Below are 26486 nucleotides of genomic sequence, written 5' to 3'. Positions count from 1 at the left end.
CACATGAGAGGCCTTAGTTACTGCATTAAATTCTAGGAATCCTTAGTTAGATGTGCCAATAGGTGGCACCACAGGAACGTGTAAACCAGAGAAGACTGGGGAGGGCTGATCCTGCTCAGTTTTAAAGGGCAGAAAAGTCAGGGCTTCTTGCTAGTTCCCCACAAGTGTGCATGTTGGGTTGGAAACATGCGAAGGGTTAAGAGAACAAAAAGGTCTTAGATAAAAGAAATGAAATAACTGAAGAGAAGAGGGTGTGGGGCTTTGGCAATCAATCAGGATGCTTTTTATGAGGCTTCTACTAAGTAAACACCCCCAAGCCCACAACAAACCCATATCACTCTCCTTCACCATCTCTTCTGACCCAGCCCTTTCCCAATCACAACTTTCTTCCTTTAACCTCAGGAATACCCAGGCTGCTTCCCACCACTAGAACCCAAAGAGAGTAGCTGAGGCCAAAAGCGGGAGATGGGTGGGGCAGAAACCCCCAAAAGGAGCATTGAGGATACCATATCCCCTTCTTCAATCTGGAGGCCTTCAACAAGGCTGGTCTCCCTTTCCTCTCAGCTCACCTCCTGTCCTCCCCCTCTCCCCTCCCTCTTGTCTCTTCTTTCCCTCCCTTCCCTCTCCCCTTCTCCTCCCTCCTCTCCTCTTCTCTTCTCTACCCTGGGTGTGATGCTTCTTCTCTTCTCTGTCTGGCTAATTTACCAAAAGCTCTAGCCTCCTTCACTCTAGGTTAGACCTTTTCCTTCTGAATGGACTGTTCTTCCCCAGTCCAGTGCTCAACTAGCAGGAAAGGCCACCACCCAAGGGTCCTCAGTCTCCCATTGAGAACTCTTGTCTAGCATGATTTGGTCCTTGATCATTTTCACAGAGGGAAGAGGAGCCTAGCCCCCCCAGGAGGGAGGAGCAGAAGGAGAAGCCTCACAGCCTAAAGCCCCCCCAAAAGCCAAGGAGGATAGTCTACTTTTTCCAGTCGAAAGATGTAGTCTCGCTCCAGGCGCTCCTCAGCCTGCTTCAGCCCCAGCTTCTGCTCAGGGGTCAGCGTTGACTCATCGATTGTGGTGGCATTTTCTAGGTAATCCAGCTCTGAAGGAGGGTCTTTAGTTGGCTCAGCACTCTTCATTTTACCTAGAGAAGGAAGCAGGTAGGAAATCATGGCTAGCAGAACCACTGAGCACATCCTGAATGCTGCCCTACACCCCACCAAAAGGCATAAAAAACAGATCCAGGGAGACCAAAATCATTCCAAACACAGTGCTAAAGAATGACATCCTTTTCTCAGGGGTTTTAAGGTTTGCAAAACATATCCTCTCCCATCAGATGTTCTTGGCGAGAGGAGTGTTACTGCCTAATCTTACACTTGAAGAAGCTGAAGCGCACAAGTCCAAGGACTTGCCTGTGGTGGTCCCCATGGAGTGCACCCACACCTGGGAAGAGAACATGAAGGAAGAGGAAACATAAGCTGGAGGGGGGAGTGGCCCCAAAGCTCCACCTGGGTCAAATGTTCCAGAGGTGGATGGCAGAAGCACCAGCGAGGGGGGGACAGGAGGAAGATCTACCCGCACTGGAGTACAAGGAATGGATTTGTTCTAGGTCACCCAGTGAATTAATGGAAAAGCCAGGCCTCTCAGCTTCCAGTTCAGGCATTTAAAGCTAACAAGCTAGAAATGGAATCATCAGCACTAGGATCTGGAATCAGAGGTTTCCCTCTTGGGGACTATACTTAGCAGTACTGAGTTCAGAACCACTCAAGTCCCTGTCCTGCTGTGCTCGGACCCAAGCAGGGTTCCTGGGACCCCTGCCTTTAGATCTGGTGATCTCCACTGATACAAGTCAAGGTTCTGAAATTAGAATAATCACCTGGTGGCCAACCTTCTGTGGATGAATCTTTCTGAACTGGTTTGGCTAAACCTCAGATAAGACTTGGGAGGAAGCGATCTTTCTCAGGATTCTGTACACAGAAGGCACTTAATAAATGTCTTCTCAAAATGTCTGATAACAGAATGTGGAGCACAAGAACATAAGGAGTATAGTGTCTGGCATTCAGCCTCCTAGTAAAACCCTTGACAGCTGGCTTTTATCTCAGCTCTGTTACTACCAAGTGATCTTCAGGAAGTCACTGGGCCTCAGTTTCCCCTTCTGTACAATAAAGGGGTGGGACGCACCAGTCCTAAGGCAGAATCCCAGAGGAGGTCGATCAAATACAACAATCTCTCTTTTTTGATGGTGGTAGGGAAGATGATAGGAAGGGAAACATTCATGGTAGGGTCACTTTTTACAAAAAAGACATCACCTTACAATTCCCCATAGAAATCAGCCTCACTAAGTTCATTTAAAATCTGATCTGAGCTACCAAAATTCCATTCTCATGGGCCTTCTCAGGAAGCCATCCATTGATGAACAAGGATCTGTCCTTCTGCCTCTTCTCTAGGCTCTGCAAACTAACGTGGACTCAGGGATGCTCAAAAACACCAAACACCACTTAGAGTGAAAAACAGGTGCCAGCCAAGTTTCCACATCTGATCTAAGGGTGCAGATGTGACCAGACCTTCATAAACTTAATTTGATTCAAAGGTTCAGCTGGGTTATCCAGGCAACTAGGCCCACAGCAAGGAGTGAAGCTGCTAGGTCATTTGTGGAGCCCAACATTATTGATTGATATTGTTCCAGTTAAGACCATGTTACAACAGAATCGGACATCTCTGGCTCCATTCACATTACAGTCCATGAGTTGCCTGAATCTTTTTCTGAGGTTAAAGTAGTTCAAACCGGAGGGCAGAGCTAATAAGAGTTAGGGAGGAGTCAGCCAAGGTGGAAAAAAGAAGGATGGGAACACCAACACCTGTGAAGGAAGCAGGGTAGTGAGAGGCAGGGAAAATGGGTGGCCAGCATTGGGGCTGAAGAACAGCTTCATGCTCCCTTATAACTGGATCAGATCCAATTCTTGGTGATCTGGCTATGAAGTCTGACCCCAGTCTACATAAGGCGAAAGGTTATTCCTTCAGACTCCACTAATTGGTTAGACAATTCTTCTCTATATAGAAAAACCCCCCAAAAATAAGATGAGTAAAGCAAAGGGAGAGTGTCAAGAAGACAATGGAGGAGTCGTTTCAGAGAAATGTTCTGAACAACTGCTCTGTCTAGATCCCCAGGGGGACAGAGCAGTATACTTGATTCAGGAAGACCCCTTTCTTAGGAACAGTGGGAGCCTGGGCAGCCAAAAATACCTACTTCTCAAGTAGGTTGTTGAGAATCCAATGACAAAGATGCGTAAAGTACTTTGCAAACCCTAAGTATAATATAATTTAAGTTCCATGAGGTAAACCTGGAATTTTTTTTTTTTTTAGCCCAAATCAAGCTAATAAATGTGCCAGGCTTGAAAAATCTTACTCCATCATTCACTGGACTTGGGAGTCAGAAGACCCAAGCTTGGATCCTAGCTCCAACACTTCTACCAGCCATTCACCTTTGGGCAAGACGAGTCCCAACTGAGCCTCTTATTTGGCTCAACTGTAAAAAGAGGACGGGTTAGGCTGGATCAGCTCTAAGGTCCTCCCCTAACCTTAATACTCTATGGATCTGGTCTGGTTGAAGGTTTCATATCTATGACCATCCAGGATAAGTATGACTGTGCCTTCATCAGGAAAGGTGAATCATTCAAGATTCCAGCAAAACTGGCATCAAAACACTCAGGAGACACAGCCAATGTATCATTAAGCAGCAGTCAGTAAATTATAAGGCTAAACAGGGTGCTTAATGCATCCAAAGTGAGGTTTAGAATTAGATTGTTCTCAATGGAGTTGGAAGCAATGTTACACTTGTTAAAGGCATTATCACTCAGATCTCTAAAGACTAGGAAAAGATGAAATAATCAAATGACATATCTTCCTTTCCCCTCCTCCTCCTACCAAGATCAGAGGTAGCCTGGTATAGTGGAGGGGAAAAAAACTACATTTGGGAAGTTTGGAGATCTGAGTTTCAGTCCAAGCTCGGATTAACTACCTGTGGCTGTGGGCAAGTTGCTCCCCTTTCTCTGAGTCTCAATCTTCATTCCTGAAATAAGGCACCTTTTAAATACTCTTATGAATCTATTTCTAAAGGTAATTTAAGGGTAATTCCATTTTCTAATAATTATGGACAAAGCATTGGAATGCTTAAAAAAAAATCCAAACCAAAAACCAGGATCTACCAAGTATTTCTAGATATGGATACATATTAAAGACCTCAATTAGGTTTCTGAAATATTTTTCTGTTACACAGTTAGAATCAAAAATAATCTTTAAGATCAGTTGAAAGTAATAAATATGGAAGAACTAATATGGAATTGGATTTAACTTTAGTTTTTGGTTTTTGGTTTTTGCAAGGCAGTGAGGTTAATGATTTCCCGAAGATGACACACAGCTAGGTAATTATTAAGTGTCTAAACTCAGGTCCTCCTGACTCCAGAGCTGGTGCACTCTATCCACTGCACTATCTAGCTGCCCCCTGAATTAAAAGCTTTATATATCACAAAGACTTCTCTCTGTAATTAAGAAGTCATGCAAATTAGGAAGCATTTCTAAAGGGACCTCTTCTCTTCCCCCTCCCCCCAAAGAAAGCTGATGTGCAGAGAAACTCCTACTTACTCAAGTCATCAGATTTGTCTTCTGCTCCTGCAATACTATTACCAGAGTCACTTGTGTTATCTGTACATGGTTTTAGTTTGGGAGAGCCTGATGTATTTTCTGAAGCCAGCTTCCCTTTTTGTGCAGTTGGGAGGGTGTTTTTATTCCCATCCTTCTCCAAAGCTGAGGAGGTCAGAACAGACTCTTCTTCAGTCTGCTGAGCTCTCACTGGTTTGAGGCCTTCTGCAGTTGCCAGTGGGCCTGGTGACTTTTTTGCTTTGCAGTGACTTTGATCTTGAAGGCCTGATCCCAAGTCTTTTGAGCCTGGAACACTAGAGGTATTTACCTTACATGATTTAGGTTCTATTTTTTCTGTACAAACATCATTTTGTTTATTTTTTTTACTACTGTTCCCACTTGGAGAACTTCTTCCAATGTCTCTTATGACTCTATCATTTCTAGGTTTCAAATTCTGATTGGTTGGAGCTCTAAGAGCTTTGCTTTCTTCACAAACAACCCGAGCAGACTTCCTTGGTTCATGATTTCCATTTTTAGAGCTTGTGGACTCTTCCATTATTATGAAGGCCTGCTTCTCTTGAGATACCTTAAAAAAGATGATCTCCAGTAATCTGAGTCTTTTTCAGTCCAGTTCAGGCAAGTAAACTGTTGGAGAAAAGAAGATCAATTATTCAAAATGTGAAAATAACAACAGCCACAATAATCTGATAAGAGACAAAGGAAGTTTTCTAAAAATTGCTTCTTAAGCTGAAAAAACCCAGAAATGAATAATTTCACAATGAATTAAAACACACTAATAGCATAACAGATTGGACAGGTACCCAATGAGGAGGTCCTAATGATATTACAGTAACCATGACATCAAAACAACAAGGGAATTTTTGAAGAGCAGAATGGAATGACTCATTAAAAATTTCAACAAACACAAGGTTGAAAACAGTAATAGAACTTTTAGAGTTTACATGTAAAAATAAGGAAGGGATGGAAGCCAGTAATTCTGAGTCTGTTGGACTAAGTATATTGCAACATGTCTGAGGTGATACTAACCAGGTGATCCTTTTATATATGACCTTCTTATCAAGCATTTACTATTTCTACTGATAATCTTTGCTTTTCCTTCATACTTGAACATAGAAAATTACTTTTGAATAGACTTTTAGCACTTCTGGAAGTATGAGTAGCTTAAATTAATCATTCTGTGAAAAAATACATGAAAAGCGAACAAAAGCACTGACATTACTCAAAACTGACAGAAGCATTAATAAAATCAAGCCAAGAGAACCTACTTAGTCCTAGGGATATAATGGGAATTGTCATCCCAAAGGAGGAACAATGCATCTGCCACAAAACTCAAATGTTTAACAAGTAGGAAACGGACTTACAAATTTACTTCTAATTGATTTCTATACTTCAAATGCATACGCCTATGCTAAACTTTAGAAACACCAGGATTTTTCATTCTTCAGCTTGCTAGAAAATAAAATGCTCAAATCCAGATAGGATCCACATAATATTTTAAAAACCTACTTAATAAAAATTAATAATGAACAAATAAAAATAACCTTCCCCCTCCCTGCCCCCGTAGGGAAAAGCAAATGATACTGAATTCAAATGTAAATCTCTGAACTATTTAGTCACTAAGTTTCACAATCTATTAGTTATGAATTTGTAAATTTAGGAATGCCAACTTAGATAAGGTATGACAGGGCTTGTATACTGTGGGAGATTTAATTGTGAATTTACTGTGCTTGATCCAATGAATCAAAAACCACATGTCAATAAAAATAATATATAGTATAATGTCAACTTATAGTTACCTAACATAAGAAATTTAACCCTCCTTTCCGGATCACAAGGCTTTGTGCTATAATGGAGAACACTAAGATAGCTATTTCAAGTGGAGTCCCTGCCACTTTCCTTTAATGATATCCTTTTTTTTTCTTTTTCTCCTGTCACTGGGAATAAGGAGGTGACCTCTAACCTTAGACGTAGAAAGTAGGTCACCTGTTACTCACTTCAGCTTTCTAGTCCTTCCAACCCAGAAGGGGCCTTCATTGGACACAAGCTCTCCCTTCTATGGAGTCAGGCTGCTTCTCCTGCTGCTTAATTCCTCTCCAGGCTTCTCTCTAGGTCCACCAGAGTGGGGGGGGGTCTCTAAGGGGTTGAGGAGGCCCCCCTCGGTTTTTCCTGACCAGACGGACACCCATCCAGTCAGTCATTTACACAGGTTGCTGACTGTTAAGTCTCACTCTTACCACCTTTTTTCATGGCCTCCTTTTATCTTGGTTCTTTCTCATAGTTCCTAATGCATACAATACACACAGTCTGCTCACACCATGTGCTTCTCCATTTGCCTTTGAATCATATTCTTTTTTAATTCTTTTGAGAATCTATTGCTCAATGACTTGCAGACATACATCACCAACAGAATACTGGCATTAAAAAGATAAGTCTTTGTTTCTGGGAGAAATTTTTAAATCATTAAGAATAATTTCCCCAAGAAATTCAACATACTCTCCCCTTCCTCTTCCTGCTTAATTTTGGCCCCTACTCATTGTCTTCTTGTAATATCTACTCAAATATACACACATACAGAGAAGTGAGCTGGAAAGGCTGTCCAAACTGCATGCTAATCTGGATAAAGGACATTCTTCTTGCTCTCTTTTGAGTTTGGTCAATATCTTTCCCATTTTACAAGTGAGGAGGTTCGGAGGGAACTATCACAAACAAGGAGGACCTCACTATCCAAAGATAATGCTGCCTCTTCCAAATGGGACTATACACAAGATCAGCACAATAGGTGTGTACAGCACTAGTGAGCTCATCCACCGGACAGTGATTAGAGGGAGAAACTTTGGGGGGGGGGGGGTCGCTGCTTCATTTTTTTTGGTCTTTGGATCCCTAGCACCTACCACTGAGTCTGGTAGCTGGAGCTGCTTAACAGATACTTGCTGATTAGCCTTCAAGTAATCTTTAAGTAGTTTTGATGGTTGGAGAGGAGAGCCTCATTGGAAGAGCATCTGGAGCAGCATTTTGCTATGATGAAATCAAATGTGCTTTTTAAAAAAAAAACTCAACAAACAACAGACATAGCAGGATCTTCTCTACATCTTTCAGTTGGCCGTGTAAAGGTAAAATGTAGTTTACACAGACTTTCCCTCAGCAAAAGCCTGACCTCATAGAAGAGGTTAGATTCACCTGTACACTCTTCTCATAAAAAATCCATATGGATGGAAAAGTAAAGAGCTATGTTTATGTCTCCCCAGATAGAATCAAGTTCTTGGAGAGTTGGGAATTATTTTATTCTTTGTTTGTATAGCACCAGCAGCCTGCACAGAATAGGTGGCTGATAAATGTTTGACTGGTGGATTGATATAATTTGCCTTTTTTAGATATTTTTAGGTTCTGAGAATTTTCCACACCTTTGCTTTCTCTTTGCCTCCTTGAGATATCTTTCAAATTAATCCCTCAATATCACTGCAATCAAATTCCTCCAATCTAATAAAATTTAAGACTGCTTTTATATTTTTTATGGAATCTCACATACTAATAGCATTATAGTTACTATAATTTTCTGGGCAACACCCAGGAGGAATCTAAATACCTTTTTATGCTTCTTAAGGAGACATGAAATTTCCTTGACAAGGTTAATTCTTTGACATTAAAGTTAGCAAGATAGCTTTGTTTTGAGCTGTGACAATAGCTTACCCTGGGTAGTCTAGCTCCAAGGACACCAAATTGAGGATGACTGCTACTTGGGCTTCCCTTGGACTCGGCCTTTAGAAAGGGCAAACCGGAGCTGTGGAAAAAGAGAGACACACAGATGGGATGGACAATAGGCACATTAAGTTCCAGATGCCATTCCCTGCAAAAAAAGCCTGCTCATCCAGAAGACCCTTCAAGGGAGAGGCCCCAGAGATGGAGGCACCAGGAGGATTGAGGAGTCCCCAGGTCACTCTAAGAGCACAAGATGGACCATCATGGGAAGTCCTGGGCCATGCTTCTTGAATGCAGAGGAGTTCTTGGACAAAGGACTCTGGGACAAGGAGGAACAAGAAGCAGTCACTATGTGGGGGAGTCAAACCAAATGTTGATTTTCATTGGGATTATGAGCTCTCTGAACTGTGCAGATTCGGGAATGCAATCCTGAGTAATTCTCCTATGGTTCAAAGGGGATGTGGGGCTTACCACATCTAGATCACCATAAAAAAGTATAGATGCCATACAAGCATTGAGGCTAACAAAACAATGTAAGGCAGGCTTCATTTCACCCAATAGGAAAACATGAAGGATTGATTTTGGCCTCTTTATTAACAATTAAGGCAACTGTTCTCTTTCCCCCTCTGATGAGTCAATTCTATCAGGGACATATACACAGTCCACTTCAAATACTTTCTCTTTGAGTGACCTGGGGGCTGAGGGAGTGAGGAGAGAACAGCATCATTCAAATAAAAGGACAATCTAAGTAGAGAAGACCTTTAGGCTTCTAGGGAAGGTGGGAGATTTACTAAAGAGGGAAGGGGAGGTTCTTCCACATCAGTGGGTCTAGGCATGAATCCTTTTATCTGCTACAGGGTGAAGTAAACCTTATCAATGTTTTGGTAACTGGAGTTCTTAAATGGGAACTAAGATTTTACTCTTTAGAGACCTGAATATAATAAGTAAAATTCTGATGCTTCCAAGGGAAAAAACTGGTGGAGATAAAAGTCACCAAATCATAGTATTTGAGAGTTGCAAGAGGTCACCAAAGACTAGCAAACCCTACACAGAAAAGAATTCTCACTATAATGGTTGTCTAAGGATAAGGAGCCCAGCTCTCAGGGCAGCCCATTTAATTGTGAGACAGCTCTTCTTGAAATAATGCCTAAAGTGATCTCTACATGACTTCCACTCATTGCCCCTGGTTTTTCACCCAGGGCCAAAGAAAACAAGTCAGATCTGCCCTGCCCCGGTACTGCCCTTCAAAGACTTTAAGTGATCAAGGTTCACCACACCAAGGTCCTTCAACAGATCCTCAAATGTCACCGATTCACAACCCTTCATCCTCCTGGCTGCCCTTCTCTGGACACCCTCCAGCTTATCAATGTCATTTTGAACCATGGTGGCCAAATGGAACATAATACTGGAGATAAGGATAAATGAGGGCAGAACACTTATTCTTATCTACTGGCTACCGTGATCAGAAGAAAGACTTGAGTCCTATATGAGGGAAACCATGACAGATGTTAAAGAAAAATGGGTAACATTTGGGAGAAACAAATGAACATATGAAGGAGAGCAATCTCCAGGTTCAGAATAATGGCCTGGATTCTACTTTTGGGTTAAGAAGAGGATAATGGATAATTACAGAGGATACAAAAAGACTAAAGATAAAAAATGAGGAGTAGAAAAGACAAAAAAAAAAAGATAAGGGAAAAGGTAGTTGAAAAAACAAGACAAAGCAAGGTAAGAAAACATTAAGTGGAACAAATAAGACTAATAAGAATGAATGGGGGGATAGTGAAGCAAACTGAAAAGACATCTTTTTAAATTAGGTATTTAATGAATAAACATTCACAAGCAGTTTTAAGAGGTTGAAATAAACATTCACAAGCAGTTTTAAGAGGTTGAAAAGTTCAACATTTATAAAAATTGGGGATATTGTAATTCCTTTGATTAAGTGATTTGCTTTAGTCCAGTTTAGTGTGATCTCCCCACCTCTTTATACTCCTAGTTGTTAGGAAGGATGAAAGTTCTTAAAGGTGTAAACAGAAACAAGGCTTCAGTGGGGAAAAGTTTGATTAAGGTGAAGAAAGTGAGATAATCGTTCTGAGGACAGGATAATAGGGGATGGAAAAGGGAAGCTTGTACAATTAGAATTCAAGAATTTGAGGCTCTTCCTGAAGAATGAAGCTGTCGGTCCCATTCCTAAGAGTGACACAAGATAGTCCGAGAAACTATGGGGTAAAGCTCTACCGTAAGAGACCAGACCGAGGAAGGAAAATAGTAGTGGTAAAGAAATCCAGGAACCAGAGACATCTGAGAAGAATGTCAAGGGAGAGACAGAAGCGACAGGAGATTTTGTCATGGAGTTTACTAGAGACCACTTAGACAGAAAGAGGAAGTTGATGGAGAGTTTAGCAATTGAGGCTCTAAGATCCTGGGACTCTTCTTCCTAAAACAGACTCAGAATGTGTCCTCCAGTTCTCAGCTGTTACAACAGTGTGATCAACTCGTATAATAAATGCCTCATTAAATAGCTAATTAAATAAGTAATTGATAATTATTAAATGACTTTTTTTAATGATCGAGAAAACAGAGAATTCCAAGGCCACTGAATGAATGAATCGATAGAGAAAGCAGGAGCTTTAACAATGCAGAACAAAAAACCAGGATCTGGAATGCATTCAGTTCCTTTCTAAGGAAAAAGCAGAAAGCCCTTGGTCCATTTCTACCTCCTCTTGCTGAGCTCTCCAGGATATATCAGAAGGCATAAAAAACTAGAAATCTACAATCCTAAATACAAGTTGCTCTACCTTATCAACACCAGGCCACAGGTGGGTGAGAGTTTATATTCTGGGAAGCTCCTATTTCTAGTTCCTTTCTAGGTACTATTAATACTACGTTAAGATTGAATTGAACCCAGGCTTAACAGGCTTAAAATTCCTCTTTTTCACTTGTGAAATCACCAAAAAAAAAAAAAAAAAGTATCTTCTTTACTGGGAATCATAGAATTTGAAAACTAGAAAAGATCTTTGAGATAAGCTAGACAAACTTCCTTCTTTTTCCAGATTAAGGAAACTGAGTCCTAGAGAAGCTGAGATAAGAGTATCATCACAGATTTACTCCATAAAATATGGCAAGACTCTCAAAAATATTTTGAAGAGAGGAATTACTTCCTTCAGTGCAAGTGGGGAAGAAGGGCAGGATATGGTGCTTCTGGCCACATCTCCAACACATCTGAAGCAGAACAGCAACTACTTGCTACCTAGGACTGGGCTTTAACTGTCCAGCTGGGGACTACTGAACTATGGCGTTTCCTGAATTTGTTATAAAACAATTCCAAATGTCACAGCAAGGGTATGACTTGTGATCACTGATGCCAAGACAGTATTTTAAAATAATGTAGCTTACTGCTAGAATTAAAGTTAACTTCCCTTTCTTCATTGTGGCATCCACTGAATTATCAATCAAATGATTTAAATCATCTCTAAAGTTTCCAAAATTATCAAGGAATTGAAGTACATCAGTGGTCACATGTAACCTAAACTGGGAGGTCTTGAAGCCAGCAACTGGGACTGAGACTCCTGTCCAGTTTTGTTCCTGTCCTTCTCCTCTCAGAGAGTCTAGGTGAAGAGCCTACTGTTGCTGCTTTGGTTAAAAGAGCTCTGGATTTGGAGGAAGGCCCTAACTTTGCTAGTGGTATTCAAACTCAGGGCTCTGGACACCCAAAAATAGAAGCAGTTGACAGTGTGACTCAAGGCAGTCAATTCCCATCTCTTTTTGAGCCCTGATCTCCTTATCTGGGGGGGGGGTGGATTAGATGATTACAACATTCCTTATAGCTGAAAATCTATGGTCCTGTGATCCTAGCAGCAGATAATAGAAGATGATCCAACAAACTGGTTAATTCTATCACTTCTATCAACTAACTAGAAGAAAATCTAAGTAACTGATAGATGTCTTAAGACCCATCCCTTCCAATATTTTTTGTCTAAATTAGAGACATAGGCAGAAAAATAGATATTGTTAGGATAAAAGTCTGATGGGTTCATTATAGAAAATGCTCTTAAATTAGAAGAGTAACAACCCATAGATCTCCACTGATTTAGTGACCTTCCAGGATGGAATTGAGAAGGCTTAACTGAAGTAGGTGTGTTATATATGTAAATAATATTTTATGGAGCCTCAAGAGTTCTGCTTTAGAGCCAGTCAATGAGACTAGGATTTTAATCATAAAGGGTAGCTGCTGACCAAGTAAGAAATGGCCCTATAAGCCAGATCAGGAAGTCACACTAACCTATAAGGCGTGGCCCCAAAAGTTTTGTTAATTGAACAAGACTGCAAAAAAGTCTGACTTCTGAGATCCACAAATCATAAGATTGACATAAAGCATCCATTTTGATTGAGCCCTGAAATTCAAAAGAACAAGTAAATCACTAAGGCAGAATAACTAAATGGCACCTGACAAATGTTTGTGAAAATGAACCGAATAAATCAGGAAGTCCTGGGAATCTTTACTGATGTCCTGCTGTTGTTTTAATTCCACAAATTATAAAAAATTATAAGAAACTCCTCATGATCCACAAGGAAGGACAGTATATTTGCATATAACATTATCCTGCTGGCTAAGCAAAATAGTCCAAATAACCAGAGGTCTAAATATCCTCACGTAATGAAATGTTTGCATGCATTATTAATGAACAGACATCCTTAAGATGTTTAATAAACCTTAAAACCTAACATGAGATTACTGGTTATTTGTTAAAATGGAATAATAGCAACAGGCTAAATAAACTTAACCTACCCTAATATTTAAAAAACAAAAACATGCAAAATTCTGAAAACATGCTCAAAGTGATTCATATTTTAGTATGGCTGCTCTTTGTGCTATAACTACAGTGATCAATAAAGCCCACTCTTAGATCAAAGGAAGATTATTTCCCAATAATTCACAAATTCAGTAATCAATGAATACTTGTTGAATAAACATTAGAAGTTTGCTAAAATTAAAACAGGAAGCAAAGAATTCTTGATATTTCTAATGGGGAAACTAATTGGAACTCAAATGTCTAATGGATTTATCACCTTTTAAAATTAAAATTATGAAAGTTTAAAAAAAATTGCCCAGGTCCTCCTCTGGGTCAATCCAAAGAGCTTTTGTGATCAGACACATGTAGAACTGCCTCTCCCCACCTCCCTTGTGAACAAGGAAGATTTTGAAGTCAAACAAATAACATGTTTATTTGGAAGCTGATTGTGAATTATCCATGCCTTTTCCAACTTTCTCCAGCCACCTAACCTTTAACTCATTTAGCACTTTCACCCAAGGTGGTCAGGAAAAAGAAAAATCTTGCTTCTTGTCAGTAGTTGTGGTTTGGTTAAGGGAACAGACTGAAATTACTGGTTTTTTAAAATGAGGTCTGGGAATCACCCATAGATTTCAATTTTCCAACCCACACTTTGCCTGCTCCTAGAAAACACAGATAATCAGGGCTCACTGTCACAGAGGAGCTCTCTGAAGCTATATACATTGGCTTTCTTGTTTCTCCCCTGTTTCAATCAGTTTCCAGGGGATAGGTAGTGAGTACCTGGTGTGGGTTCACTTGTTTGTCTGTGGTGGCTGGTGATATGGTTGGGATGCTGCTTCCCTAATGGGAGAACTGAAATGTGGGTATGGCAAAGCTAGAGATTCTCACATACCATTTTCAGACCAATTAGATCAGAACATGGGACTAGTAACTGCCAGACCTGATGATACTTTATGGAAACAGTCTGGCTCTTCTATCATTTACTTGTGAACCAAGGCAGAAGTGGGGGGAAATTAGGATACCAGAGAGACTAGCCTTTCCCCTACTAGAGACTCAGAAAACAGGGTGCTTCGGATCATAGGCAAGGCAAGTCCAGTGAAAAGGCATCATTAAAGGGCTGATCCAATTGACCAAACTATTAACGGCTAAAAATAAAAGCTGAAATCATCCCTGATTTTGAATTTTACAAATCGATAATTGAGACAATGTGATAATTTTCGGCATTTGCCTTATTAACTGCTACTATTTAACCAAAAAGGACTTGGGGAAATTGATACAAAATATAAAGCCATTCACCTATTCCTATACCATCTCCTGCAAGAGATCACTCAGGTTGTGACCTTCCACCTAAGACTTCACACAGCATTCTCTTTTCTGGTAATGCTCCAATGCATTATCATGTAAAATATTTTATATTGTACATGTTTTAGGAGTTTTCTAAAGAGGGAGACCCACCTTTCCTTGGCATAATTCACACAGTGAGCAATTAATATTTTCATATCTCCTTCCTCCCCCCTCCCCAAATAAGAGTGTAAAGTCAGATGGGATTATCAACCAAAGAATGTTTCAGGAAGGACCTTAAGAGTTCATCTTGTCTAAGCCCCTCAGTTTACAGAAAAGGAAATTTAGTCTCAGAAAGGTAAAATGACCTTTCCAGGATCACACAGATAATAAGGGTAGGCCAAATTGTAAAACCCTTGGAATTCTAAATGAATGCTGTTCTTTCCACTATCTCATAGATTTTCAGAATGAAAATCTTAATGTTAATATCAGAAACCCACATGTAGAAAATGGCTTTTTTTTTGGTTTACTTTTACTATCATCAAGAGCTAAACATGCTATAGAATCTAGGATTAAAAATTCGTAATGGTGGTGTCCTGATACAAGCTAACATGAATGAAAGGCAGCAATTGAAACTGGCCATTACATCTCCCTAAAACAACTGTCATCTTGGGAGGGATGAACTTCCTGACTCTCTTGAGGACAGATGGTCACTTTTTATTTAGAAAGGGGTGATGGCTAATGTTAGACAAAGCACCATCTCCCTACTTCATCTTGAGTTCAAGCTAAAATCCCCCTCCACCCCACCCCCAGACCTTGCCTTGAATCTGGAGCAGATTCAACCATCCCTGCAACTGTAGGCAGATTAGCACCTAAATTTCTTATAGGTGATGAGACCCATTAGCAAAACCTTATCATCTCCTAATTTTTCAGGCTTATTTGGAGGCCAGAACTTGACTGCTTGCAAGGACCAGGGGTGTCACCGAACCGGCAGTGAATAGTGAACAAATGCACACTTAAACTTTAGCACTAGAGTGTGGACAAGAAAAACTCTTTACTGTGGAAGTCCATGGGACAGCAACTGTACCCAATACTCAAACTGCCCAGAGGTAGGTACGAGAGATAGTTTTAGGTGGAAAACAGTAAATAGAGATCCCTCCCTCTGGGCCTGATTCTAAGGGAAGTAGTGGTCATCTTAAAGCATTTTTCTCAGGACAGAGAAGAAGAGTCTGAAAAAGCTGAAGAACAACACTTTTATTCACATTAAAAAGATTTAAGTTTGGGATAGGATTTATGGCTGCAAAGATTTTACCTTGGATCTTTTACCTAGAGTAATTTTTATCAAAAGTTCAATTTACATTATCCAATGGTAATTTGTAATTTTTTTTGAGAGGGAGGAGGGGTGGGTGTGTGTGTGTGTGTGTGTGTGTGTGAGAGAGAGAGAGAGAGAGAGAGAGAGAGAGACAGACACTAGAGTTAAACCTTGAAACCTCAAAAAGTCAACATGTTCCTAGATCCCAAGTGAATTTGTCATTGGATCAAGAGTCCTGGCATTAGCCCAAGGTTCAGTCACACTGTGATTTTAAGTAAGTCAATTCAATCTTAGTCTTTCAGTTTACAAGGTGGGAATAGTCTATTGCAAGGATCAATAAGATGCCATACCAGACACATGGTAGATTCTCAGGAAATGCTTCTTGCCAACTGTGGGAAAGCACTAAACTTGGGGGGCAATGCACTATAAAATGGTATTTGAATCTTGCTTCCATAGCTATTTTGTGCTTAGAGAAATATGGCAGTTCAGACCATTCTTCTGAGTCTGGTGTTGGGAAAGAAAAAAGCCTGAGATTTTGATTTTTGCATTTATGTACTTGCTCATTTTTTTTAAATTGGCCAAATTTCTGACAACATACAGTCATGCTGGCCTCTTATTTTTCAAATGGTATGATTCTCTAGGATTCTGATGGGAAAACAGCGACTATATCTTTTATCAGTGAGATAAAAACAATTCTGTTTCCTTGGGAGGCTTCAGAATGAAAAATCCACAAATCCTACCATGAGATGTCCTTTTCCCTTTTCCCCAGCCTCAGTCTAGAATGACTTTTTTTTGGGGGGGGGGATGGGGGGAGGGAAGAGAAGGAAAGTGAATTTTGATTTAGAGGGACTGTCTCTGTGTCTTCAACAACAAAAACCTCTCTCAGGTAAGTACATCCAAGTGATTCTGGAAGGAATCAGATTTTAATTTCCTCTAACAATGGTTTCTGATCGCTTTCTTTGAACCACGATTAAGACAAGTCACAAGCAGTTCGCTATCATGAGATCTGTTCCTCCAAAGCTGGAAACTTTCTGATTGGAATTTATTCCAACACCTTTCTCTCCATAAAGATCCTGGTCTGCCATAATGCAAATCCGGTGAAGGATGGATTCAAACTAGCCACACGAAATTCCCCAACCACTCACTTGCTGCCAAACTGAGATGGCAGAGAGAAAAGGCTGAAAAAGGGGCTTCGGAAACTCGGATACCTATAGCCACAGACATTTTCTGCTCCACCTCCGGAGAGGGCTACATTTTTGAAAACAAAAGACTCAATTAAGCTTTAGCTTTCCTCCCAACACAAAGAAAGATTCCTCAATCTCCTGTCAGGGACTGACTTTTAGACAAACAAAGCATTTTGGAAGCCAAACGCCGGGTTAAGAATTTGTTCTGAACGAGGACCATTGGCAGTTGGCGTTGGGGCGGCCGAAAACGTTGCCCGGGACTTTGTCTTCCCTTCCCAAGTGAGCAATTAGCCTATTTGGACCGGGGCATCTCCGAGCCGATCGATTTGGCTTCCGATCTGGCCGGGGCGGCCCCGGGGCCGGCCGGGCCGCGGGCCGCGCGCCGCTTTCGTTTTCCTTTCTGGCTTCTCTCCGGAGAAGTTTCGTTTTGGGTCCTGCCACCTGAACTTCGGGAGCCGCCGGCCGCGGGCAGGGCGCCCCAGCCGCCCCGGACCCCGCTTTCCAAAGAGAGGGGGCTCCTGCATTCCTGCTCATTCACGCCCCCCCCCCGCACCGAGGAGCCCCCGGGGCCCCCTCCCAGCCCCCGAGGCGCGGCCGAGCCCGCAGAGGACAGCGCCGGCCCCCGGCCGCGGGGCAGAGCGGACCGGCCGCGCCGGACTGCCCGCCCGGAGCCGAGCCCGAGCCGGAGCCGGGGCCGGAGCGGAGCCGGGCCCGGCCCGAGGGGGCGCCGCGCTCCGGGGCGGGAGGAGGGGGCGGCGCGGCAACTTTCTCGGCGGCCCCGCCGCGCCGCTCCCCCCGCCGCCGCCCCCGCCCCCCGCCCCGCGCCCCCGGAGCGCCGGCGCAGCCCCCCGAGCCCCGGGCGGGCGCCCAGCGACCCGCCGCCCCCCGGCTGCGTGCGGGCTCCGGCGGGAGCGCTCGCTCGGGCTGCGCCGCCGCCCCCCCCCCGGCCCCGCTTCGGGGGCGCCCGCTCGGGGGGCGCTCACGGGAGGGTCCGCAGCCCCCGGCCGCGCCGCCCCGCGCCCCAGCCCGAGCCGGGGGCCGGCGGGCTCCGGGGCAGAAGGCGCGCCCCGGCCGCCCGGCCCCGCCGCCGCGCTGCCCCCGGCCCCGGCCCCGGCCCCGGCCCCGGCCCCGCCGCCGCGCTGCCCCCGGCCCCGGCCCCGGCCCCGGCCCCGGCCCCGGCTGCCTACCTGTGGCGGGGCTCGCGCGGCGGCTCCTCATGCCGGGCCCGCGCCGCGCCCCCCGCCGCCCCCGGCCGCGCCGCCCCGCCGCGCCCCCGCCGCCGCTCCGCCGCCTCCCGCCGCCGCCGCTCCGCCGCCGCCGCCGCCGCTGGAGGCCCGGACGCGACGAGCTCAGGACGCCGCTGCCGCCATGGCCGTCGTCGCGCCGCGAACTGCATTGTGGGGGGGAGGGCCGGCGGAGGAGGTGAGCGGGAGGGGCGGGGCCGGGGGCGGGGCCGGCGGGGGGCGGGGCCGGCGGGGCGGCCCCAGGGCCGGGGCCCGGCGCCAGGGCGCCCCCCAGGGACCGGGAGGGGGAGGGGAGCGCGGCGGGCCCGAGGCCGGGGGCTGCGGCACGCGCGCGGGGGGCCGCCCCCTCCCGGGCGCCCCCGGAGCCGGGCAGCGGGTGCGAGCCCCCCCCCCGGCGGGGAACGCCCCCCGCGCCCCCTCCCGCCGGGAGCCAGAGGGGCGCGAGCCTCCGGGTGCCCGGGCCGAGGCTCCGGGGCGGCCGCCCCCGGCAGGGCGCGCAGGCGGGGGAGCCCCCCCGAGAGCGGGCGCCGGGACCCCGGCGGGGCAGGGGCCGGGGAACAGGTGCCCGCCCCGCCCCCGCCCCGGAGATGGGGAGGGGGCTCGCGCGCACGGCCCTCCTCCAGGCCCCCCCCCCCGGCCCCCGGCCCCCGGCCCCCCGCTTCTCGGCCATTGGCCCGGCGGAGCGGAGCTGCCCGTCCGCCCGCAGCCCGGGGGGCCCCGGCGGCCGCGCGGAGACCCCCCCCCCCCCGGAGGGGGCTCGATGCCAGGACACCTGTTAGGCCTCGCGGATCCCGCCGGAGGGGGGCGGGGGGCTGGAAGAGCAGGTCAGCCGGGGGGAGACCCCGCGGAGGGGAGGGGGCGCGGGGCCCAGGAGCCCGACCCGCGGCGGCCGGGCGCGCGGGGCTGGGGACGGGGCCGGGACAGGTGCGCGGGTGGGGGGGGCGCGAGGGGCTGCCGGACGCCCCCCCCCCGGCCCCCGCCTCGCCCCCCGCCCCGCGCCCGCAGCCAGGCGGCCACCCGCCCCCGACCCCGGCCACCTACCGAACGGGCCGAGCCCTCCTGCCGCCCGCCGCGCCGCGCCGGCCCGGCCCGGCCCGGGCCCGCTCCGACCCCGGCCCGAGCGCGGAGGGGCCGGCCGCTCTCCGGAGCCCGGGATCGGGAGAGACCGAGAGAGGGAGAGAGGCTCAGAGGCGCTGGGAGAGGCTGAGAAGTGACAGCTCCCGGAGGAGGACGCCCAGGCTGGGAGGAGGTGTGTCGGGGCTCCGAGTGGACGTCCGCGCCTCCCAAGTTCGGTGGGCTCCCTCCACTCCTCCGCCGGGGAAGCCAGGAGGCAGGAGAGAGGGAGGGAGAGGAGAGGGAGAGTGGAAGAGAGGAAGAGAGGGAGGGAGGGAGGGAGGGAGGGAGGGAGACAGGGAGCGAGGGAGAGAGGGAGAGGGAGAGAGGAAGAGAGGGAGAGAGGGAGAGGAGAGGAAGAGAGAGAGAAAGGGAGGGAGAGAGAGAGAGAGAGAGAGAGAGAGAGAGAGAGAGAGAGAGAGAGAGAGAGAGAAACAGAGAAACAGAACAGAGATGGAGAGAGAGAGAAACAGAAATGAGAGAGAAACAGAGCGATGGAGAGAAACAGAAAGGAGAGAGAAATAGAGAAACAGAGAGATAGAGAGAAACAGAGAAACGAGAAAGAGAGAGACAGACAGAGAGAGAGAGAGAAACAGATGGAGAGAAACAGAAATGAGAGAGAGAAATAGAGAAACAGAGATGGAGAGAAACAGAAATGAGAGAGAGAGAAATAGAGAAACAGAGATGGAAAGAAACAGAAATGAGAGAGAGAGAGAGAAATAAACAGAGAGATGGAAAGGGAGAAACAAAGAAATAGAGAGAGAGAGAGAGAGAGAGAGAGAGAGTCAGTCACCTGCAGCCCAGAGCCTTAGAGCTTGAGGTCAACACCTAGCTCTTAGCCACTGGCCACAGTGGGTAAGAAGACTTGGAGTCATACAATCCATCCTTGATTTCTGCACTGCTGGATATAAACATCCCCATAGTAGAGGCTAGGCTTGGTTTACCAATCTCTCTTCTGTAGTGGGTCCAGTGAAGATGGCAAATAAACCTCATTCTAGCTGCCCAAATCTTGTTCACCATTTGCCAACCCAGGCTCTTTGGTCCTGTTCATTTTCTCTTTGCATCAGTCCGCTCAGACTACATTGTAACCTTCTAAAAGGTAGGGAGGCTATGTGGCTTCTTCATTCCCCAAAGGTCCCTGTATCCTGAACTTAGGTATTAAATGAATTTAAGAATGATGGCACATTCTTAGAGTAGACGGGCTGGTTTCTTTATTGTCTTAGAAAGAAATGAGCAGATCCCCCTCTGCCACAGAAGAGTGACTTTGAGTCAGAGTGACTTTGAATCAGAGTACCCCGGGTTCAAGTCCTATCTCTGACCCCTAGGGCTCTCTGTACATGGAGGGTGCCTCTTTCACCCTTCCAGCCGCCAAAAAATGCTTGGTCTTGGAGGTCCTTCCATCAATGAGGTCACAGCTCCTTTCTCTGCCTCATATCCTTCCTACCCAAAGCACTCTTCCACTTTTCCAAAACTCTGCTTAGTTAGCTTCAGGACCCAGGGTTAAGTCCTGTCCTGTCTTGTGTTGTTCAGAAAGCTTTGGTCCCCCCATCTTTAATAGATATGTACATATCCATAGGTGCATGTATATTATGTAAGCATGGATAATAGATGCTCATCCACACATGTGTAGCTATAATACTGACACATATCTATGATACATATGTGTATATGTATAATACAGGTGAATATTGTATGTAAATATTATATATTTACATAGACATCCATGTGTACAGGATATATTTGTGTAATGTATATACAAGTTTGATAAGAAGACATCCCTTATCAGTTACCAAGACCCATTCCTTAAAAAATGACCCAGAAGGAAACAATACCATCAAGAAAGGAAAAAAAAATATCCATTTCTCATTGGCACGGACAATTTCCCAACTCATCATCATTCTTTACGGTTAGTAGGTGCTTCATTGCTTATTAGATTGAATGGCAATGAGTTGACATGTATGTGAGTGTGAATTCATGGCAGAGGCAGATTAATCATTCCTTTTAGAAAACATTTGGAACCCCTAAGGAATCTCTTCAGAGTTTTGAGTCCTATGCCACACAATTTAACACTTAATTATATTTTGCCTTGCATTATTTGATGTTATTTCATGTGTGTTCCCACACCCTTTGAGCTGACCCCCTGAAGGTTGAATGGGACAACAAAGACTTCCTTAGATGGCAGGGGCACACCCTGGGGACCTAGTGAACCCCAGTCTGGCTTCAAGATGTCCCCCTTCCTCCTGAGTCTCCTTTCGCCTTGAGGCTGGGAGGTTCCAGATGCTGCCCTTTTGTTTGGTTCCCTTTAAAATTGAACAGATTGGATTGGCTGGACCATGGAAGGGACCAGCTGGCTAGGATTTCACACCTTGTAAAACACTATCGTCATCCAGTTGAATTGAAGGTCCTACTATGTGGCAGGCATTGGGGAGGAAAGGGATGACCTCAGAGGCCATCTGGTCCAAGAGTGAGGAAAATGATGCCTAGAGAGATGAAATTGTGTGATCTGGTTCACACATCTATAAACTCCACAACCTAAATTCAAACCCAGATTCTTTGATTCCCAACCTATATGTTGTTTCCTCGGTATAATGGTTTACAGACTATCTAGATAGATTGGTAGAGTACAAGATTATCAGAAGAGGGGCAGCCACATTAATAACTGGATGGGGAGGGAAACCAGGCAAGAGAAGGCAATACCTGAGCTGAATACTGGAGACAAGGAAAGTGCTGAATTCTGGGAGACAGATGGAGAGAGTGCAATACCAGGCATGCTTGGACAAATGCTCAGAGGAGATAGCATCCCAGTTTGGGGAGTGACCACTAATAATTTAGTTTGGCATGAATGAAGTACAAGAAAATTGCTATATGTTCAATTGCTATCCTCACCATGACTGTGAAAGCATGTTAGATGGATATCTGTGACAAACCTGGTCAGACATGGGCAACAAGTTCCACAGGAGAAGCAGGCATAGAGCCCCAACAACAAGGTCACAGTATCATTTCAATATTTTTATATTTACCTATCTGTGCACTCCCTCCCCAGCTACTGCTTCTCCCCCCCCCCAAGCAGAAGTCTTCTCCTAGAAATGCTCCAATAAATATCTATTAAGCTGGTGCCAGTCACTGTTCTAAGTTCTGGGGTTCAAAGAAAGGTTAAAAAGAAAGCTCTTGCCTAGAGGGGCTCAGAGTCCAATCAGGAAGACCACAAAAAGTCAACTATGTACAAAAGAAGTTAAATGCAAGAGAAATAGGAACTAATCAACAGAGAGAAGGCACTAGAATTAAGAGGGATTGAGAGAAGCTTCCTATAGAAAATGGTCAGATAGAAGCTGGAACTTGGAGGTGAAGGTAAGGAGGGAGAGAATTCCAGGCACAAAAGACAGTCAGGGGAAAATACCTGCAACTGAGAGATGGAGTGTTTTGGGTTTTTTTTTTTTTCAGAAACCACAAGAAAATCAGTATTTTCCAGGCAGTGATGTAAAATGTAAGAAAACTGGAAAATTAGATTGGAGGCTAAGTTTTTGAGTGGCTCTGAATGTCAAACAGAAAATTTTGTGTTTGACTCTGAAAGAAATAGGGAGTTCCTGAAGTTTATTGGGTAAGGGGTTATTTGCTGAGTAAAGGAAGCCTTATTTAAGGTCACCCCTTATGGAATTAGTTCAACTCTACACTGTCATCCTCTCTTGAGTCCCTAGGCCCCTTAGCATCTCTGTTCTGCTCTAACATCTTGTCTTGGATCTACCTCTTTCACTTCTATACTTTGTGCTGCAGAAAATCATGCAACTGCTCTGGCTCTACTACAAATTTATTCCTCCTAACCTCAACTGGGCCCTCACTGCTGCCAGGCAATCTTTCCATCCTTCCCTTCTCAACTCACCATCCCCATTCTCCATAGTGGCTCTTCCATATTTTTTCATTCCTTCTCAAACTTCCCATGGTTATTTCTACCCCAACCTTCTCAACTAAAAACCTTGCCTCATCATTTTCAGAATAAATTAAGAACATTTGCCACGAATTTCCTTTTCTCCCCCTCTTCCTAATCTCATATTACTAAAATGCCTTTTGTAACTATCTCTTCCTTCAACCCTATCTCATCTGAAGAGGTGGCTTTACTTCTTGCTGAGCAAAACCCTTCATCTTGTACAAGTGATCTCATTCTTGCCCATCTTCACCAACAAATTGCTCCCCTTTGTCAATCACTTATCTTCTATCTCTCCCTGTCTACAGACTTCTTCCCTACTGCCTACAACCTTCCCATGTTTCCCTCTCCTCAAAAAATTTGATCCTTCCATTCCCATTATCCTATGTCTCTTTTCTCTTTTCTGGCCAAACTTGAAAACCCCAATAGACCATTTACAGTTACTCTCCTCTCTCTTATTTCTTAACTCTTTACAATCTGGTTCCTTACTTCTGCATCCCACCGAGGTGCCGCTCTTTAAAGTTATCAATAGGAATCCAAAGGCCTCATTCTTCTTCACCTCTTTGCTACCTTTTTATATTGGGACAGGTCAGAGCCCTGTGGGACACCTAGGTTAGAGGGCAGGACCTGGAGGAGAACCCATAAAAGGAGACGGACGTGTCCGTCAAAGAGGTTAGAAGAAAACCTGGAGAGAGTTGTGAACAAAAATCCTAGAAAGAAGGGAGGATCAAAAAGACTGTGAGCAAAACTGTCAAAGGCTATAGAGAGGTCAAAAAAGGATAAGAAGTGAGAAAAAGTCATTGGCTTTGCTCATGAAGAAATCATTGGTAGCTATTAGACTGTAAACTCAGGGCAATAATCTCAACTTTTTTGGTTGTAATTTATGTGCTTGGCACTGTTGGAGATTCATAAAAAGTAATGCTTTGTCATTCATTTGTTCAGCCATTGAATCAATCAATCGAGAAGCATTAACTAATGACCTACTAAGCTCTAGGTTCTGGCCCTGACTCAGGGCTGAGAATCCCCAAAGAATGAACCAATCCCTACTCTCCGGAGCTTGCCTTCTAACAGGAAAGACCATGTCTATTTATGTCCAAGCTTGTTCTTTCACAGTGCTACCCAATTATTAGGCACTTAATAAATACTTATTGAACTGATACCAGCTGTATGGTTTGCCCCACAGAGATCTTGCTTATGTTTTAGACCTCAGTATGTTAGCTGCACTGTTATACAGACTCATCACTGACCCAAACTGGCTGTGGTGGTTTTCTAGATTTTCCGATCCTGACTTTGTCTACAGAATATGAGTCTGTTTCTTCCCTAGCTCCTGAATTAGTGAAGCAATCCCCGACCCCTGTTCCATTCTCTTCTTCAGGGAAGATTCTGCTGGCTTTGTTTTGGGACTATTGACCAAGGCTTCTGATTGTCAAGGACTGTCTCACCTGGACCCAAACTCACATCTCATTCATAATTACATGGTCACTTTCCTTTTAGAACAAGAACCTGGGTGTAGATTAGCAGTTCTGGGACATGGACAAAATAAAGAACACAGTCACAACAGTGTCTGTTGGTCTGATGTGGGGAGTAGGGAAATAGAGTTGTAGCAGAAAGTGCCCTGGATTTATAATCAGAAGTCCTGAGTTCAAATTCTAATTCCACGGGCCTCAGTTCATAGGAGCATACATTTAGAGCAATAAGAGACCTCAGAGGTTATACATTTTATAAATGGAGAAACAGGACTACGAAGGTGAAATGATACATATATCCAGAAAGTGTCTGAAGCAGGATTTGAACCCAGGTATTTCAGATGCCAAGTTTAGTCCTCTATCCAATATGCTAGATCTTTATCTGTAAAATGAAGGGTTGGATTTGTTAAGGTCTAAAGTCTCTTCCAGCTGTATGATCCTGTAGAAGGGGAAGGACTTTCAGTGTCAAGCTGAGGAGTCTGTATTTATCCTAAAGTCAATAAGGTGACATTGAGGTTTTTAATGTAGGGAATGTGACTTGGGAATGAATTTTGTTTTGGCAGCTATGAGGAGACTGGATTGAAGGAGGGAGAGTAAAGACCAAGAAAGAGGTTAACGGATTAGCCTGGGAGAGTGTGATGAGAGCCCAGGCCAGGGAGTGGACAGATGAATATAGAGAGGGGGGGAGAGAGGTGAAAGATTTAGAACAAGGAGGGTTTGGGAGTCAATTCAAACGGACTCACAGGAACTGATTGTTAAATGTGAGCATTTAAGTGTGGAAATGATCAAATACAAATCGGGGCTTAAATTGTCATTTTGTGGATTGTCTAGACTTTAATAAAGTGATAAGGAAAATTAAACCTAAAAGTCATGTTGTTTAATTTTTTTCCAGACAGCTGGTTGTTAAACTGAGAGGGGAACCATCACCAGTCGTATTGACCTATATCTTGCCACTGGACTCCAATGACTGGAGAAGAGAGTGAAGCTGATACCTTTGCACAACCCTGTCTCACCTAAGTCCAATTCACTTCCCTCCCGATGCCATTGGCCCTTTTTCAGAGAATGAAGGAGGTGCCACACCAGTAAAGCTTTCTGTGAGACATTAGAACCAACAAGATTTGGCAACTGATGAACCATTGCATCATGGAGAGGTAAGGCCTAAAGATGACTCTGAGCTTCAAATCCTGGGTAACTAGAAGGATGATAGGAGTGTTAGATGATGGAAGGTTTGGGAAAGAAGATAAGTTCTCTTTTAGATCTGTTGGATTTGAGATTCCTAAAGAGCATAAAGCTTGAGATGTCTAATAGGCAGTTAGTTATGCTGGACTATTGCTCAGGAGAGAGACTAGGACTGGATAGAGATATCTGGGAGTCATTGGCCTAGAGATGATAACTGAATCCCTGGCAGCTGATAAGTTCATCAAGATAGAATGTTGAAGTGGATGTCTTCAGAGGAAGGCTATGTGACCAAATGCATTTGCTACAGAGGGAATTTTTTTCTTCCTATTCATCATCACCACCACCATCATCACATTACCACCACCACCACAATAAGCATTTATTAACTACCTATTGTATACTAGGCCCTACACTAAGCAGTGGAGTTACAAAGGAAGACAAAAAATAGTCCCCTCCCTCAACGAGTTCACAATCTAAGGAGGAAAACAGGAAAATAGCTAGATATACCAATCATGTACAAAACACTTACAATATAGATGAAAGGCCATCTCAGAGAGAAGACACCAAATACAAATTGGACAAGTTGGCCTCTGAAGACTCTTTCTCTGCTCTGGGATCTTGTGATTCAGGAACTTCCGGGAGGTGTGCTTGGTGTT

The 26486-nt window shown here is 44.8% G+C and overlaps 1 protein-coding gene and 1 long non-coding RNA gene across 14 annotated transcripts in view; one reads left to right on the top strand and one right to left on the bottom strand.

The window, feature by feature from the left end:
- The window catches only part of TUT4 (terminal uridylyl transferase 4), an 82728-nt gene extending 64552 nt beyond the window's left edge, over nucleotides 1-18176 (bottom strand). For all 11 annotated transcript variants that reach the window (XM_074221431.1, XM_074221433.1, XM_074221425.1 and 8 more), the window contains exons 1-4: nucleotides 18097-18176; nucleotides 8331-8421; nucleotides 4626-5267; nucleotides 965-1128 (exon numbers count right to left, since the gene is read on the bottom strand). In XM_074221431.1, the coding sequence (XP_074077532.1) occupies nucleotides 965-1128; nucleotides 4626-5178 (717 nt within the window). In that variant the 5' untranslated portion in view covers nucleotides 5179-5267; nucleotides 8331-8421; nucleotides 18097-18176. The remainder of the gene's footprint in view (nucleotides 1-964; nucleotides 1129-4625; nucleotides 5268-8330; nucleotides 8422-18096) is intronic.
- A 1049-nt stretch (nucleotides 18177-19225) lies between these two features.
- LOC141512462 (uncharacterized) overlaps nucleotides 19226-26486 on the top strand; it is a 50265-nt gene continuing 43004 nt past the window's right edge. For all 3 annotated transcript variants that reach the window (XR_012475499.1, XR_012475498.1, XR_012475500.1), the window contains exons 1-2: nucleotides 19226-19402; nucleotides 25544-25802. This is a non-coding gene — a long non-coding RNA (uncharacterized LOC141512462). The remainder of the gene's footprint in view (nucleotides 19403-25543; nucleotides 25803-26486) is intronic.

This window comes from Macrotis lagotis, chromosome 2, assembly GCF_037893015.1.
Source record: "Macrotis lagotis isolate mMagLag1 chromosome 2, bilby.v1.9.chrom.fasta, whole genome shotgun sequence".
Taxonomy (NCBI): domain Eukaryota; kingdom Metazoa; phylum Chordata; class Mammalia; order Peramelemorphia; family Peramelidae; genus Macrotis; species Macrotis lagotis.
Note: the sequence above shows the minus strand (reverse complement) of the source record. Positions and strands in the feature narration are given on the sequence as shown.